Genomic DNA, 17,413 nt, shown 5'->3' with positions numbered 1-17,413 from the left:
TGATTCTTATATGCATTTTATTCTTTTTGATTGGTTGGTTAGTTTGATTGGTCTCTGAAACAGTATCTCACATAGCCCAGGCCAGTCTTAAACATGATAGACTTATACATTTATAGCCAAGAATAATTGAAATGCTGGTCCTCCTGCCTCCCCCTCCCAGCTGTAGGAAGAGTTGAGTCATTTTCTTAGGACACTCATGAATTTTTAAGTCAGTTGCTGGGGTTTGAACCCTAGGATTCAAACATGCTGGGCAATTGCTCTTCTACTGAGCTAAATCTCCAACACTCTTCACTTATGTTTATTCAAAAGATAGAAGTATTCCAAATCCTTATCAGAACAAGACTGGCCTTGTTCAGGTGTTTTATAAATCACAGTTGTGTAAGTCACGGTTTTGCTTTGCTCTGATGGCAGATATTATCATTTTCTTAGGATGCTCATGAATTTTTAAGTCAGTGCTTAGATCAGCTGAAGGAAGATATGGAAAAACTGAATAAAACTTGGAAGACAGAACCTGTCCTTGGAGAAGAAAATTCACCAGATACATCAGCTACCAAAGTGTTCACTTGCCCTGTTATTACAAACTTGGAATTTGAGGTTCAGCACTCCATTATCTGTAAAGCGTACGTAATCTCTAAGCAAACTTTCCCCCTTCCTTAGTCCTTTATGGCAAGTGACAAAAATTTTCCCTGTCACAACTAAAACTTATTTTCCTTTCTTTTTCATGGGGAAAATACAAACCCATGAATTCTACCAAAACTTTTTTTTTTGTTTTGTTTTGTTTTTGCTTTTTTTCCCCCAGCCTTTCATTCTTTTGGGTTTAGATTTTGAAACAAACTTTAACCGTGTAGCCCAAGTTGGTCTAGAACTTGGCACTGTCCTGTCTTGGCCTCAAAGTGCTGCCTGATATGATTTATCACACCTTTCAGACTGGCCTGTAACTCAGATTTCACCACATCCAGTAGGGTTTGTTTTTTTTTTTTTTAATTCTATTTATTTTTATTTTGTGTGCATTGGTGTTCTGCCTGAATGTATAATCTGTGTGAGGATGCCAGATCCCCTGGAACTGGAGTTAAAAACAGTTAGGAGCTGTCATTTGGGTGATGGAAACTGAGCTCAGGTCCTCTGGAAGAGCAGCAGCCAGTTCTCTTAATGGCCCAGCTATCTTTTCTGCCCTGGTTACTAGGCATTTTTGCAGCAAGCTTTATTACCCATTGACCCATCTTTCTGGTTCCTTAGTCTGTAACAATAATTGAAATAGTTTTTGAAACACTTTTTGTTGTTAGTTTTATGAGAGATAGTGTTTTACCATGTAGATCACACTGACCTTGAACTCAAGATCTGCCTGCTTCTGTTTCTAAGTGTTGAGATTAAAGGAATGCACACATAACCAGCTGCAATACACTTTTGTTTTAACTCAATAGTTAATGGTTAATTGATTGGTGGATTGCTTTTCATTTATTTCTGTTTTAAAATTACCTATGTTTGGCTGGCTGGCCTAGAGTTTGCTTTACTCTTCTTCCTCTTCCTCCTCCTCTTCTTTTTTGGGTAATTAGGAGGTGTGAGGTGAGGCTTGAGACAGGGGTTCTTTGTGTAGCCTTCAGTGTCCTGGAAGTAGCTCCATGGACCAAGCTGGCCTCAAATTCACAGATATTTGTCTGCCTTTGGCTCCAGAGTGGTGGGATTAATCACCACACCTGGCTGATTTTTTTCTTTTTCTTTTTTTTTTTTTTTTAAAAGGCAGGATGTTGCTGTGTTGCTCAGGTTAGCCTCAAACTTTTCAGAGTCTGACTCAAAATATAAAAGGTGTGATCCACTAGACTTGGCTGGAAACAGTTTTTTGTTCTTTGGTTTTAAATTATTTAAGTGTTTTTATTTTATATATCTGAGTGGTTTGCCTGCATGTATATATAGGCAGAGGTCAAAAGAACTCGAGTTATGGATGACTGATTGTAAGCAGTAGTATGGGTTCTTGCTGGTAATGAAACCTGAAAACTAGGCCCACTCTTCAGCCCTCAGAAGAAAACTTTTTGTTTCTTGTGGTGTTGTTGTTTTTCTTTTTTTAAAAAAAGATTTATTGGGGTTGGGGATTTAGCTCAGTGGTAGAGTAAGGCCCTGGGTTTGGTCCCCAGCTCCGCGAAAAAAAGAAAAAAAAAATTATTTATTTGTATGTATTTGAGTACACTGTCGCTGTCTTCAGACACACCAGAAGAGGGCATCAGATCACATTACAGATGGTTGTGAGCCACCATGTGGTTGCTGGGAATTGAACTCAGGACCTCTGGAAAAGTAGTCAGTGCTCTTAACCACCGAGCCATCTCTCTAGCTTTGTTGTTGTTTTTCAAGACAGGGTTTCTCTGTGTACCCTGGCTGTCCTAGAACTCAGTTCAAGACCAGGCTGACCTCAAATTCACAGAAATAGGCCTGTCTCAGTCTCCTGTTTTTTTAAGGTAATTTTAGCTCAATGCTCTTCATTTGTCTTTTTGGTACTTTTAACATTATTCAATTTGGAGCCACAGTAACTTTCTGCCACAATTAAAAACCAGAGTCACAAGAATATGTTTTTTTCGGGGCTGGAGAGATGGCTCAGTGGTTAAGAGCACTGACTGCTCTTCCAGAGGTCCTGAGTTCAATTCCCAGCAACCACATGGTGGCTCACAACCATCTGTAATGGGATCAGATGCCCTCTTCTGGTGTATCTGAAGACAGCTACAGTGTACTTACATATAATAAGTGAATAAATCTTAAAAAAAAAAAAAAAAAAATATGTTTTCCATTCAATAAATACTTACTGAGTGCCTCTCACAGGCAGGGTTCTAAGGTGATCTTTGCCTTTCTATGTCCTTTGAGTGTTTAGACTCCATGATGACTATGAGCTGTTACTTCTCTGGATAAGACTTTATCTGAGTACAGAAATTTTCCTAATATAATCAAGACTACTAACCTTACCCTTGAATTATTTTTTTACAGGAGATAATATGTATATAGGCAAATCCCACAATCCCTTTAAATCTAGAGATAGCAGCAGAAGATATCTTAGTAGAAATCAGAGAGATACGCTTCTGTCTGAAAGTTATAAAGATCGTATTTTGCTACTTGTGTATGTTGGACCATAAGCTCTGTAGGGGAAGAAAGTATCAAGTATATTTGTGTTTGTATATTTCCAATTCTACACTAAATCTCCTCTCATCCTTACAGATGTGGAGAAACTATTCCCAAAAGAGAACAGTTTAATGATCTCTCCATTGACCTTCCTCGGAGGAAAAAACCACTCCCTCCTCGTTCAATTCAAGATTCTCTTGATCTTTTCTTTAGGGTAATATCTTTGAAATATTCATATAACTCAGTTTTGTATTTTATAGATAATTGTATTTGAGGTTGAGGCTTTGTCAAGACATTAGAGTTTTGACTAAATTTTTAGGAAAAACTAATGAAAGAATTTTATAAATGCTATTTATATATAAATTTTGAATAGACTTGATTGCAGCTCTTAAAGAAGAGTAAGTATCTTCTCTTAAATATCTTTTCATGTCTAGGTGACTGGTAATTGTTTAGACAACCTTAGCGGCTGCTTTTTGTTTGTGCATAAGTATGCATATGAAGCATTTGAATGGCCTTTGCTACAACCTGGCAACGTGAATTAAACTTCACGATGCTGTATGAGTTGTTGTGAGCCAAGGAATATGAAGATTCTTTTTTCTTAGTTTGTGTGACCTAGTAGGAACAAGAAGAATCAGGTTTACTCAGAGCTGTAGATGAGAGTGTGTGTGTGTGCACCTGTCGGGGGGAGTTGTTTTCTGGGGTGTAGTCAGGCTTTTTCTGTCACAGCTTAGAACTGGTAGGAATTAGCTTTATCTATATTGATGGTCTTTGCTTTGTTACAGCAAATTGGCAGGATTTCCTTCCTCTATCTTAGTAAAAATTCTGTCCTTTAAGTACTAACTGTTCAGCTTCTTCAAAAGATAACTACTCTGTCTCTGCAGTTCTACACGTTCTCTCCACTCTTCCTGTTATTATCATACACTGAAGATTTTTCTATGTATCTGTATCTCCCCTTTTTAAGGATTTCTTGTTTCAGTTTTCTCTAGGTAATGATATCCAAACTTTGGTCCTTTTAGAGCAGTTGTTCTTAGTGGGCTGTCACCAGAAGATTGAGGTCCATTGTAAGAAAGAGGTAGAGTTACACCTAACAGACCAGGAACTTCGCCTAACCTGAAGGTGATCTTATCTCTGCTATAGCCAACTGTTAAAGTCTGGATTTACTCTTGGCAGTGGTTCTTGTGTGTCCATGTTGAAAAATTGAGGTCTGCTTCATTAGAGTCTAGTTACTATCATAAATTTAGATGCTTCTTTGGTGAAGAAGGTATTAGGAATTCTGAAAATAGAAGACATGATATCATAAATAACTTTGAAAGATTAGGTATTATTTTAGTAATTCTGTGGCTCAAGACAGCATTTAAACAGGTTGATAGTTGTCATTCCACTGAAATAGAGTGAGACTAAAGATTATTTGTATTTAGTGGGTTAGTGCCAATTCAACATCACCCTTATTTTCTCTAATCTTTTTATAGGCAGAAGAACTTGAATACTCCTGTGAAAAGTGTGGTGGAAAGTGTGCTCTTGTCAGGCACAAATTTATCAGGCTGCCCAGGTAAATCTGATTGCCTTTTAAAGGTATATGCTCCTAAACCAGTGGAAAGACAGTGGTTGCCCCATCTGTACAAGGGCTTAGATTTGATTCCTAAACCCAATAAGCAAGCAACATATTTGAGTGACGCTTAACATTATGAATTAAATGTCAGAAAAACTTACCTAGAAAAAGAGGAGGGGCTAGAGAGACAGTTCAGTAATGGGATGCATCAACTACTCTTGCAGAGGGCCTGGGCTTGTTGCCTAGAACCCATGTTGTAGCTCTCAGCCATCCAGATTCAGTTCCAAGGGATTGAAAACCCAGACATACACGCAGGCAAAATGCCTATACACATAAAAAACTAAAATTTAAAAGAAAATTTGGAATGCTGTGGATAAAGTGGTTTTTGAGTCTCACGAAGATGGCAAAAAGAGAATGCAGTTAGTGGGGTTGGGGATTTAGCTCAGTGGTAGAGCGCTTGCCTAGCAAGCGCAAGGCCCTGGGTTCGGTCCCCAGCTCCGGAAAAAAGGAAAAAAAGGAAAAAAAAGAGAATGCGTTAGTAACACTAGCTCTAGAATTTTCTCTCAGTAATATTGTAAGTTAGATAGTTTGAGTATCCCTTCTGAAATGCTTGAGCCAAGAGTGTCTTATATTTTGTAATATTTGCTTATATGTAATGAAATCTCAGGGTTGGGATGTGTACATTTTAATGTCCCTGTTTTTTTAACCTATATCTTCTCACATAAAGTAGGCATGGAATTTTTCATTATAACATTGTGTAAGTTCCAATAAAAGTTTCAGATTTGTAGTATATGTGATTTTGAATTTTTAGGTTAGAGATGTCAGTTTTTGGTTCTTTTTTTTCGGAGCTGGGGACCGAACCCAGGGCCTTGCGCTTCCTAGGCAAGCGCTCTACCACTGAGCTAAATCCCCAACCGAGATGTCAGTTTTGTCAATTGTATCTCTCTTTTATGAATCAGGTAAAATCTGCTACAAACATACATACATACATACATATATACATACATATATATATATATATATACATACACACACATACACATATATATATACACACACACCCACATAAATACATAGTGGGAGCAGCTTACTTCATTTTTCCTATTTCTTTTTCAAAGGATTTTATAAGTTAGTAGATTTCCTATAATCATAAGATTAATTTTCTGCCTTGAATGAAACTAATTTATATTATGTTAATATTATGTGAACATAAGCTAGTTGTAGAAATTATGATGTGATTATAAGATATCTTTTAAAGCTTTCCAAGATTAGATCTCTGCTACAAACAAGATGGTTATTAGCATTAAATATTTATGTGGTATTCTGTCCGTACCAGAAAGCTTTACTTTCTTTTATTATCTTCAGTTTTCTGTAAATGTAGTTTCTGGAACTCTGGGCCTCAGGGGAAAGCTCTTTTACATTCTATCGTGCATTCCTTTCTCAAAAATAAGTTTTCTGAGAAATTACTGTATAAGTTGCAGTGGGGTGTTTTTTTTTGTTGTTGTTGTTTTTTGTTGTTGTTGTTTTCAAAATTCAAGAGACTGTGAATGCTATGAGGCAATAAGAAAGAAAAAAGAAATTTGAAGACAAAGCATTGGTTACTCCTGTCACTAACTGTATGCAGTTGGAATTACTGAGGTGGTACTGGAGCGATGGCTCAGCAGTTAGAGCACTGCTGCTCTTCCAGACAGTTTGGGTTCAATTCCCAGCACCCACGTGCATTCATTGTTTTGTTTTGTTTTGTTTTATATATATATATACATACATACATACATACATACATACACATATATACATATATATATATACATATACATATATGTGTGTGTGTGTGTGTGTGTGTGTGTGTGTGTATATATGATCTCTCTATGCTTCCCTTGCTGTCCTGGAAGACCTGAAGTCCTGTCCTGTAGACCAGGCTGGACTCTTTAACAGAGATCTGCCTGCCTCTAAATGCTGGGATGGCCATCAACCCAACCCACATGGTGGCTTAAAACTGCCTGTAGCTCCATTATCAAGGAATCTGATTCCCCTTTCTGACTCCTCTGGCACCAGGCACACAGGTGATACAGAGACATAACATGCAGGGAAAACATCCATGCACATAAAATTAAAAGTCAAATTAACCAAGCAGTGGTGGTGTACGCCTTTAATCCCAGCACTCAGGAGGCAGGAACAGGTGGGTCTCTGTGACTCTGAGGCCAGCCTGGTCTACAGATCGAGTTCCAGGACAGCCAGGACTACACAGTGAAACCCTGTCTTCGGGTTGGCGGGAGGACTAAGAAAAAGAAATATTTGTCCCCAATACTATACTTGAATTGTGTTAATTTGTTCTAAACTTATTATATGAAATAGATGCCTCTGAATCTTAAATACTAGTTATCAGCCTTCCAAACCACTGTCTACTTTTATGGTTTGGGGGGTTGGGGGGTTGGGGGGTAAGGCGGGACGGGCAGCTCTGGGTCTAGGCCTTGGTTTGGTTTTTAATCTTACTCTGTTGCCCAGACTGTGTTTCCCAGACTGGTCTTCAGTTTGCAGCAATCCTCCTGTCTTTGTCTCCCAGCGCTGGAATTGCAGCCATGCATGACTAGGTCTAGTTACCTGTTTTATCTTTCTGTTGTTGGAATTGAATCCAGGCCTCTCACTGGCTAAGCACTCTGCCTTGTGCTGCCTCCCCAGCCTTCATTATGGAAAGGCCTGATGTCTTGGTGACTTTTACTCTGTCTCATCTTCCTATACCAGTGGTTTGGATGATTCTATTCTTTTCATGTTGCCTTTATTCTGGTCCTTTGAAGTTTTAGTTAAATATTCTAGAGTTTGGCGTCAGTTTTAGGCTCTAACAACTGTAAATCTTTTTACACTGTAAATTAGGAGGTCATGAATTCTAGCTTTTGTGGGGAAGGGTGTACTGGAGATCTAGCACAGGGTGTTATACACTGGAGGTAAGCATTCTACATGAGCTATACCACAGTCTTTTTAAGTTTTTGTCTTGAGGGAGGATCTCAATAAGTCATTAAGATGGATCTTGAACTCATAGTTCTTCTGCTTCAGCCTTCTGAATTGTAGAATTAGAGCCCTATCCCATATAAAGAAAAATGTAACCAACTTCAACTTGCAAATTGTTTAGTTTGTGCCTTCTATGATAGCAGCCTGTACAGAAAGAATAGGTACAGTTTTCTAAAGGGGAGACAGTTATCCAAAATGGAGTTTAAATATAAGATTTTGAGTTTCAAATTTTGAAGTATGCCAGGCAGTGAAGGCACACACCTTTAATCCTAGCAATCGGAGGCAGAAACAGGCAGATCTCTGCGTTCAAGGCCACCTTGGACTACAGGGTAAGTTCTAGGATAGTTATGGCCTCATAGAGAAACCCTGACTCAGAAAAATACAAAACAAAACAAAAAAAAAAAAAAAAAAAGTTCTTACGGGCTTTGAAATATGTTTAATACATCAGGCAGAAGGTAGATGAAATTAGATGACGGTTACCTTGCAGTGGTAATAAAAAAAAAGTGTTTCTAAAGAGCTAAAAGCCTTTTTAGACTCAGACTAGATGCCCATGCAAATGCATATTAATGCTTTTGTTAGTGGGGAAGTTTTTGGGTTTTTTTTCCCCCTTAGTTTTCTCTAGAGAAAGTGCTTCTAAAATAAGAGAAGTAGGGCCAGCAAAGTGGTTCAAAGGATCAAGGTGCTTGCCCCAAGACCCAGTGTTAAAAGGGGAGAAGAGACTCACAGATACCGGTGTTCTACATGGGCACCATGGAAACACACACACACACACACACACACACACACACACACACACACACACGATAAATAAGTATTGTAAAATAAGAGAATAATCTTGAGGGCTAGAAAGTTAGCCCAGTTAGAGATTGCTTACCTAGCATGGAGGAAACCTTAAATTTAATCCCAGGCACTGTATAAAACCTTACAGTGAAACACACCTGTAATCCCATGTCTCTTAACACTTAGCAGTTGGAACTAGAAGGACTGCAAGTTTAGTATTGCCCTTAGTGAAGCCAGCCTGGGCCACATGAGATCCTATCTTCAGAATATATAAAAATAACTAATCTTGTAATACTAAGGAATTGGCTGGTGTCTTAATCATAGCATGTGGGAATCTAGGACAGGAGAATTACCATGAGTTTAAAGCCAGCCAAGACTGTAGTAAATTCCACAGCTGGCTGGAATATAGAGAAGTCTGGATGTGAAGCCATATCCCTATAATCTCAACATTCAGGAGGCAGAGTCAGAAGGGTTGTCACAGTTCACAACCAAACCAGTTGGTTTGCATTGGAAGTTCTAGGCAAGCCAGGGCTATATGTTAAGATCCTATCAAAAAACTGTCTTGAAATAGTGTTGGTCACCATTATGCATAAGGGTTACTATGTAATATTTAGTCTAATAGACATTTTACCATATAATCATATATGTTATTTTAAATGTGTAACAGTCAAGTAAATAAGGTTAACCAAAGACTGATAGACATATTTAAAATTTTAATTCTTTTGCCTACTGTGTGTTTATTGATGGGGGATTTTCCTAGGAGCTTCATACATAGTTGATCTAAACTTCATTAAATCACTGGATCCACGATTTTTATTTGTGTCTATCCTAACACCTTCAAACATGGCAAATATTTAGAAAATGTTCCTTAAAATGTTTAGTTTGGCGTGTGTGTGTGTGTGTGTGTGTGTGTGTGTGTGTGTGTGTGTGTGTGTGTGTGTGTGTGTGTGTGTGTGTGGGTAGGTAGGTAGGTAGGTAGGGGCTGTTTGAGACTGTGTGTGTGTGTGTGTGTGTGTGTGTGTGTGTGTGTGTGTGTGGAGGCTGTTTGCTGTTTGAGACAGGTCTGCTTATGTAGTAATGGCTGACCTGGAATGCTGAGTGCACACCAGGTTGTCCTTGAGTTTATAGAGGTTCACCTGCCTCTGCCTCCCAAATGCTAGGAGTAAAGGCTTGGCTGTCAACACCCAGCATGACCAAATGCATTCTATAAGTGAAAATTTGTCATGATTAGAGTGATTACATAAGAAAGATATCTGTGTTCCACATGAATTAGTAGAGTCATTCTCTTCTGTTTTTCAGGGTCCTCATTCTTCATTTGAAACGATACAGCTTCAATGTGGCTCTCTCGCTTAACAACAAGATAGGACAACAAGTCATCATTCCAAGATACCTGACCCTGTCATCACACTGCACTGAAAATACAAAACCACCTTTTACTCTTGGGTGGAGTGCACATATGGCAATGTAAGAGACCACGCTTCCTACCTTTGCTTTTGAAATATAGTATTCCAGAGATTAACCAAACTAGATAACAACCCTCAGGAAAAGAAATCAACCCAAAAGGAGATTTTCATTCTTTATTATTTTGGAGCTTTAATATTAAAATGTTATCTGATAGAAGTAATTGGGGGAAAAATGCTTACACAAAAGTTTTCCAAATTTAATAGATTCCTCTCGTAATATATTTTTTGAGGGAGTATTGCTACTCTTAGAATACCAAAACCAAAAAAAAAAAAAAAAAAAAAAAAAGGGCCATTTGGTATTCTTGAGAATATATGTAAAATGTGGTGATTTATTTCTGTGTTCTTCTCTACAAGTTCTTTCTTTTTTTTTTTTTTTTTTTTTTTTTTTTTTTTTTGGAGCTGGGGACCGAACTCAGGGCCTTGCGCTTGCTAGGCAAGCGCTCTACCACTGAGCTAAATCCCAGCCCCCTCTACAAGTTCTGTTTCAGTAGATCTGAATAGGGCTTGGGAATCAATGTCCTTAATAAATGCCTCAGCTCTTTGGAACATGCTAATTTGAGAATCAAATGTTACACTATAGCTCCCCCCCCCCAAAAAAAATTTTTGGTTGTAAATTATGCCCAATATGAATAACTTCAGAGAGTCCCAGAAATGTTTTCGAGAAAAAGAAGTTCCCTCTGCTTGAGATTTGTCTTTGTCCTCATGCATGTTTGGACCTTAGTACTTCTGAATGTGATGCTTTCCTGCCCGCGTGCTCCACTTGGAACCCTATGCTGTAGATAGTTTTCATACTTGAACAGTAATTCAGGAGAATCATAAAGTCCTAGAGCTGTAAGAGTGAAAATAATTTTTGAGAATTTTTTTCAAATCCTTGATTTCACTGAGGTAATTAATTAAAAAGGCCAAACCTTGCTGGGTATTGTAGCATATGCCTATAATTTCAGCCTAAAGCAGAAAGAATCCTTCAAGACCAGTTTAGGCTATGTAGAAAGTTTGTGGCCACCTTGAGTTACATAATACTCTGTTTCCAAAAAGAACAAGGAAGGACAGTTTCTTGGCTAGAGTTAACATTACAGAAAATAAATGGAGCACTTCCCAAAATTAATTGATGTAATTTCATAAGGTATGTTTCTCTTGGGTTTATAAATTACATCATGTAAGTTTACATACTGAAGTCCTCAATAGTCTACTAGCAAACCATGTGTCTAAAGAGTCTTTAGTGTTTGTAATTTGTTTTCTTTCTGCTTTTATTTGAAGAGAATGTTTTTACTTAGTGCAAACCGCCCTCTGCTGGTAGAGCTGTTAGGCCCTCTGACTATATTACATATCTTGTGATGAATGATCTGAAAGGAAGCTGACTATATTTTAATGCAGTTTTAGTGGCGTTAAGACCTTGGAATGTTCAGCTTATCTGTGGGAAAATCTGCTCTGACTATTAAGTGTAGTAGTATATTCAATGCTCTCCATCTAGGAAATCTCAATAAACTGAGAGCTACTATTTTATTGCTCAAAAATAAAGAAATAAGATGGTTTTCCCCTAAGTTCTTCTCGTGTGTTATACTTGACTTCAATTGCAAAGCTGTTTATTTTGATAATTAGAGCAAGGAGAGCCGGAGGTGGTATGGTTTGCATTATTTTAAAATATTATTTGCTTTTCAGGAGGGGTCAGAAGAGACTTGTAGTGTAGAATAATTAACTTTACCAGTTAAATATCTACCTTTAATGATACAATTGTATACATTATATATTCTCCAATTTTCTGATAGTTCTAGACCATTGAGAGCCTGTCAAATGGTGAATTCCTGCATTACCAGTCCTTCTGCACCTTCAAAGTGAGTTCTTTTTCTTATGGACACAAATTTTGTCTTTCTAGTGTGGCCCACCCCCTTTTCTTCATTTCTTTTGCATGCCAGTTGCTCAGCATTGCTCATGCTTGGGGATGTCTTTGAGTCTGGCTTAGATAGGACCTGGGCACACATTTTAGCAATCAAAAAGCATCGCAAGATTTTGTTTTTAAATTTCTTAAAATATCTTTGCTAATAAGTGATGTTTTTATCCTAAAACTCTGAAGAACTGAGTGTAAGGTTTAAAAGGATGAAATAACTCCTGTCTGAAGCACCCTTCCTCACAGGTAGACACAGACAGAAACCCACGTGTAGTTAGCTCCTCTCTTTGACGCTGACAGGGAGAATTCTGAACAGAAACAGGAACTAAGCACTAGAATGCAACTGTTAAAGTGTTTTATATTTTTTAAAGACCAAATTGTACTTCCTTTAAGAATTCACTTGAAATTCTTTTTATTTTATTAAGATTTATATATTTATTATATATATGTACACACCAGAAGAGGACATCAGATCTCATTACAGATGGTTGTGAGCCACCATGTGGTTGCTGGGATTTGAACTCAGGACCTCTGGAAGAGCAGTCAGTGCTCTTAATCACTGAGCCATCTCTTCAGCCCTCACTGAAAATTCTTGATTAGACCTTTTTCCCCTAAAAATTTCATATCCCAAAGTTGTTTTTTGGTTTTTTGTTTTTAGGAAAAACACAGTTTTGTTCTTTAAATGCTTGTTTGGGATTTGTGTAACCATAAAATGACATTTAGGATATTTTCCCTTCTGTTACCATTTTTTAGTACAATAAAACCAGATGATTAACATGAGTTGAAATCTGGACTGGTACCATTATGAATACTCTTGCCTGCTCTCCAGATACAATGAACAATACCATTTCCTGCTTAGAAAGTAAGCAAATGGAGGCTAGTGAGCACTGGCTGCTCTTCCAATGGCCAGGGTTCAATTCCCAGCACCCATATGGCAGCTCACACCTGCCTGGATCTCCAGTTCCAGGGGATCCAACACCTTCACACAGACAAATATACAGGCAAAATACCAAGGCACAAAAAGTAAAAATAAGCTTTAAAATAATTTTTTTTAAGTAAGTGATTCATTTACAGTACAAACAGTTTTCACTGTTATAGGCAAGTTGCCGTCTGTAAACATTGTACTGTATTTTATGTGTCAGATCACAGTGGTTGCAAGAAACAGATGGTTTCATTGGATATATTGTACCTTGGCATAGCCATCTGTTTTACTGGGATGAGAATTTGAAAGTTGGTTAATAAAAGGTGAATAGTATCTATAAGACCCATCATGCAAATCAAATTTAAACAAAGCTGAATTCTAGACACTATACATTGGTTCTTCTGTTCTTTGTCAAATTTCACCATGATAAAAACATCTCAGGTATCACTTTCCCTTCAACAAAGTATTGATAAAAAGCATGTCAAAGTTTGCTTGATGAGCATGAGTCAAAAATAAATTAAGAAAGCTAATTAGAGCTGGCTATGGTAGCATACATCTATAATCCCAGCACCTGGGAGGTAAAGGCAGAAGGTTCAGGAATTGAAGACAGCCTGGGCTCTGTGAGACTATGAACCATTGGTGGGGGCCTAAGTTGGCAAATTCTAAGTTATATTGAAGACCTGCCTTTGTGAAGCTCTTGGGAGTCTTCAGTTTTGATGCTAGCCACTGGCTTCTTCTCTACATTTCCAGGCTGTGCTCTTGATTTTTACTGCACTCTCCTTTTTTCTTGGTGTCATGCCTTATGTCTTTACAATTTTCATATTTAAGTTAATTGTAGTTTTCAGTTTTTACTTTGTTCACTATAGAATATTAGTTTAACTTCCATCAAAGAAATCCTTCTTTGATGTAGTAACAGCTTATCAAGTATCACTGAACAATATTGTCTCCCATAAATGAATTTTAATGAGACCGAAGCTTGCCTTTTTAACCATTTATCTCTTAAAATTTTAACCATATTGGAAGGAATTTTCTAAACTACATGAATGCTTTTCTCCCTCCCCTCTCTGTTTTGTGGTTTTTGCTTGTTTGTTTTTTGATTTGGGGGTTCTGTTTGGATACAGTTTCTCAGTGTAGCCCTAACTGTCCTGGAACTCATTTTGTAGACCAGGCTAGCCTGGAGCTCATAGCTTTGCATGTCTGCCTCCTTAGTGCCGCTATTAAAGGCATGTGCCACCCCACCTCAGTTGTTAAAAGTACTTTCTGCTCTTCCCAGAGCCTTGGAGTTCAGATCCCAGCACCCGTGTCAAACAGATTACAACCTAGCTTCAGGGGTCTGGCACGTCCTTCTCGAGGCCTCCAGTACTCCAGTACTCCTCCAGTACTTCCACAAATAAGTGCACCCAGACCTAGAGCATACTGACACGTGGACATACATGCCTATATTTACAGAATCTTTTTACAAAGGAAAAGTGAACCCACATTCCAAGTGTCATACTACACAGGGTATTGTTTTTTACTTTCAGACGAAATCTTGCTGTAGAACCCAGGCTGGTCTCACATGCAGTTCTATTGCCTCAGCCTCCCTAGTGCTGCCAAAACAATGCTCACTGCAGTGCCCGGCTTTGCTGTGTTGAAGATGGTACTCTTTGTCTTTGTGTTAAGCGGCTTAGTTCTTTCTGCCCCTGCCCGCCCTTTGTAATTATCTACCCTTATTTCATAACTCATTTCTTGCAAATTTGCTACAGTATTTACCATATATCATGTCCTAATATATAGGATTTAGAACTGCTTTTCTCAGGAGTTTTTTTGTTGTTTTCTGGTTTAGGAATGTCTATTCTAGGAGGTAGACAGGTTGAGAATTCTCATCTCAAAATACTAAAATAAGTGGATTGTTACTGTCATTTTAAAAGTGCATAGAACATAATATAAAAGATCAAAAAGTAGCTCTCATGTGCTTATGTCAAAAATATGGTGGTGCAGGCCTTGAATCACACTTGAGCACTTGAGAGGCATAGGTAGGCGATCTCTGTGAGTTTGAGGCCAGCCTAGTCTATATACCATGAGAGTTCTAGGGCAGCCAAGGCTATGTAGGGAGACTCTAAAAGAAATGTACTGATTAGTTGCTATACCTTAATGGACTCAGTAGAATACTTTATAAAGATGATAACAAACTACATTTGGAATTGGTCATTAAAAGAAAAAGGCACAGAGTTTGCAGGTGATACACAGTAGCATAAGCATTTTCAAGCTATGGCTCTTGAGGAGAGTGTCAAAGTAACACATACATATACTTTTTTGACTGGTCATTTTCCTCTGTTAAATAGTTTTTTATAATGGAAAAGCTTTTTGTTTTGGTGTTTATACATCAAAAGCAAGCAAACAAAAAAAGACAAGTATTTATCAGACATTTTTTTTATGTATAATTACAGGAAATTTACCTTCAAATCCAAGAGCTCCTTGACATCATGCCTTGATTCTGACAGTGAGGATGAACTTAAACGCTCTGTGGCCCTCAGTCAGAGACTTTGTGATTTGCCAGGCAATGAACAGTACCAGGAAGATGTGGAAAAAGTAAGTAATGATTTGTCAAAACATCTGACAGTGTTCTGTTTAGTTTAGCTATCCAAACAAATGCCTCAGCAAATTAAAGAAATTGACAAAGTAGATCTCAAACATAATGCCTGTTTCAGACACTAGCTGTGTAAGAGTACTTTTCCTAGATACAACAAAAAAACAAAAACCAAGTTTTGTCTGAGCATAATAGTGCATGCTTATCCCAGACAAAGGAGAATTGGGCAGAATTCCAGCTTCAAGGCCAGCCTGATCTGCATAACAAGACACTAGCTCCAAAAATAGTAGTCTGTTTTAAAGAAATTAATGTTACTGGGGATTTGGCCAGTGTTGAAGTACTCGGCTAGCATGTTTCAGGTTCTGGGTTCAATCTCCAATTCCTCACAAAAGGGCAAGGTGACATCAGCAACTCTCAGAACAACTTCCACATTCTGTTTCATCTCTTTGCTTATTTTGGTAGCTGTTGTTTTGAGGAGAATATCATAATGTTTTATATGAAAAGAGCAACTACAAAATGTAATCTTTAAATAAGAATCGTGAAAACATGGCTGCGTTGTCTGTTACAATCCTCAAAAAGTAAGCTTTTCCAGGTGTTGGCCTCATTCTGTAGAACTACGGGAGCTACTTGCGTTCTATGTTGTCCCATCTTACAGCAGAGCTGAAGGATTGTGACTTGACTGTGAAAGATTCGAGAATCCTCCTAGAATAAAAGTTACTCCATATATTTTATGACTTATATAAGCTCATGTAGCTTTTGTTTTTCTTATTTTAGACAATATTGCTAGGTGATAAATGCCTTTAGTCCCAGTACTTAGGAGGCAGAAGCAAGTGAATGTCTGTGAGTCTGGTTCATGTAATAGTTCCAGGCCAGTCAGGGCTATATAATCTGACTCTGACTTAATTTAAAAAAAAGAAAAGGCCACCCAGCATTTAAAATAGAATATTCAGGGTAGTAAACATAATGTTTACATATATATCTGGGCCAAAATACCTAGTACTTATTATCTTTCACTAATCTTTTGATTTTGGGGTCTTTGGGTTTTTTGTTTTGTTTTGTTTGGTTTGGTTGGATTTTTGTTTGTTTGTTTTGTTTTGTTTTTTGAGACAGAATTTCATGTTATAGCCCAGGCTGGCCTAGAACTTACAGCAGTTTTCTTGGCTCTGCCTCCTAAGTGCTAGGATTACAGACATACACCACCATACCCAGTTGACTTACTGTTTGGAGTAACTTTATTTTAGCAGTGTTTACCTTCCAAATTTCTATAAAGGGTATACTTTGCACCTGTCATAATCAAGCAAAACTGTTGGGTTTGGAGTTGAAGCTCAGTTGGTAAAGTGCTTGCCTGGTGTACATGAAGCTGTGGGTGTGAACAACAAATTCAGTTCCACACTCTTTATTTTTTTTATTTTTTTTTTTTTTTTTTTTTATTTTTTTATTTTTTTCGGAGCTGGGGACTGAACCCAGGGCCTTGCGCTTGCTAGGCAAGCGCTCTACCACTGAGCTAAATCCCCAACCCCCACACTCTTTATTTTTAAAGTAAGTGTGTGTGTGTGTGTGTGTGTGTGTGTGTGTGTGTGTGTGTGTGTGTGTGTGTGTGTGGGGGTGGGAAGATTGCTCTTGAAAGCAGAAGACAGTCAGACTTGTGAACTGAGAACTAAACTTGATCCTCTGCAAGAGCAGTATGAACTCCTGGCTGATCAGCCATCTTTCCAGCCTTCCAATTCCCACTTTAAACTCTAGGGTATATTAGATTCAGTGTTGAACATTAGCTATATTGATTAACATTTGTATTGGTAGACATTGGGTATATTAATGGATACTTTGCCTTCTTGTAAAAGTAATTCTCTTCTATAGGATTTGAAATTGTGCAGATTAGATCCTGGGAAGTCCGAATTGGAGAACTCAGGATTTGACAGAATGAGTGAGGAAGAGGTGCTGGCAGCTGTGTTAGAGATAAGCAGGAGAGAAGCCTCGCCGGTACTCAGCCCTGAAGATGATGATAAGCCAACCAGCAGTCCCGACACTGGGTTTGCAGAAGATGATATTCCAGAGATGCCTGAAAATCCAGACGCTATGGAAATTGAGAAACCCAAAGCAATCACTGAGCCAGGTAAGGTTCATCAAGATAAGCATCTTT

General features: G+C 38.0%; 1 protein-coding gene across 1 annotated transcript in view; it reads left to right on the top strand.

The window, feature by feature from the left end:
• The window catches only part of Usp37 (ubiquitin specific peptidase 37), a 61,666-nt gene that overhangs the window by 30,530 nt on the left and 13,723 nt on the right, over window positions 1–17,413 (top strand). Inside the window, 7 exon segments of the mRNA XM_032901345.1 lie at window positions 430–620; window positions 3,196–3,313; window positions 4,569–4,648; window positions 9,734–9,898; window positions 11,664–11,729; window positions 15,134–15,275; window positions 17,131–17,386. Coding sequence (XP_032757236.1) covers window positions 430–620; window positions 3,196–3,313; window positions 4,569–4,648; window positions 9,734–9,898; window positions 11,664–11,729; window positions 15,134–15,275; window positions 17,131–17,386 — 1,018 coding nt within the window.

Source organism: Rattus rattus, chromosome 4, assembly GCF_011064425.1.
Source record: "Rattus rattus isolate New Zealand chromosome 4, Rrattus_CSIRO_v1, whole genome shotgun sequence".
Taxonomy (NCBI): Eukaryota; Metazoa; Chordata; class Mammalia; order Rodentia; family Muridae; genus Rattus; species Rattus rattus.
Note: the sequence above shows the minus strand (reverse complement) of the source record. Positions and strands in the feature narration are given on the sequence as shown.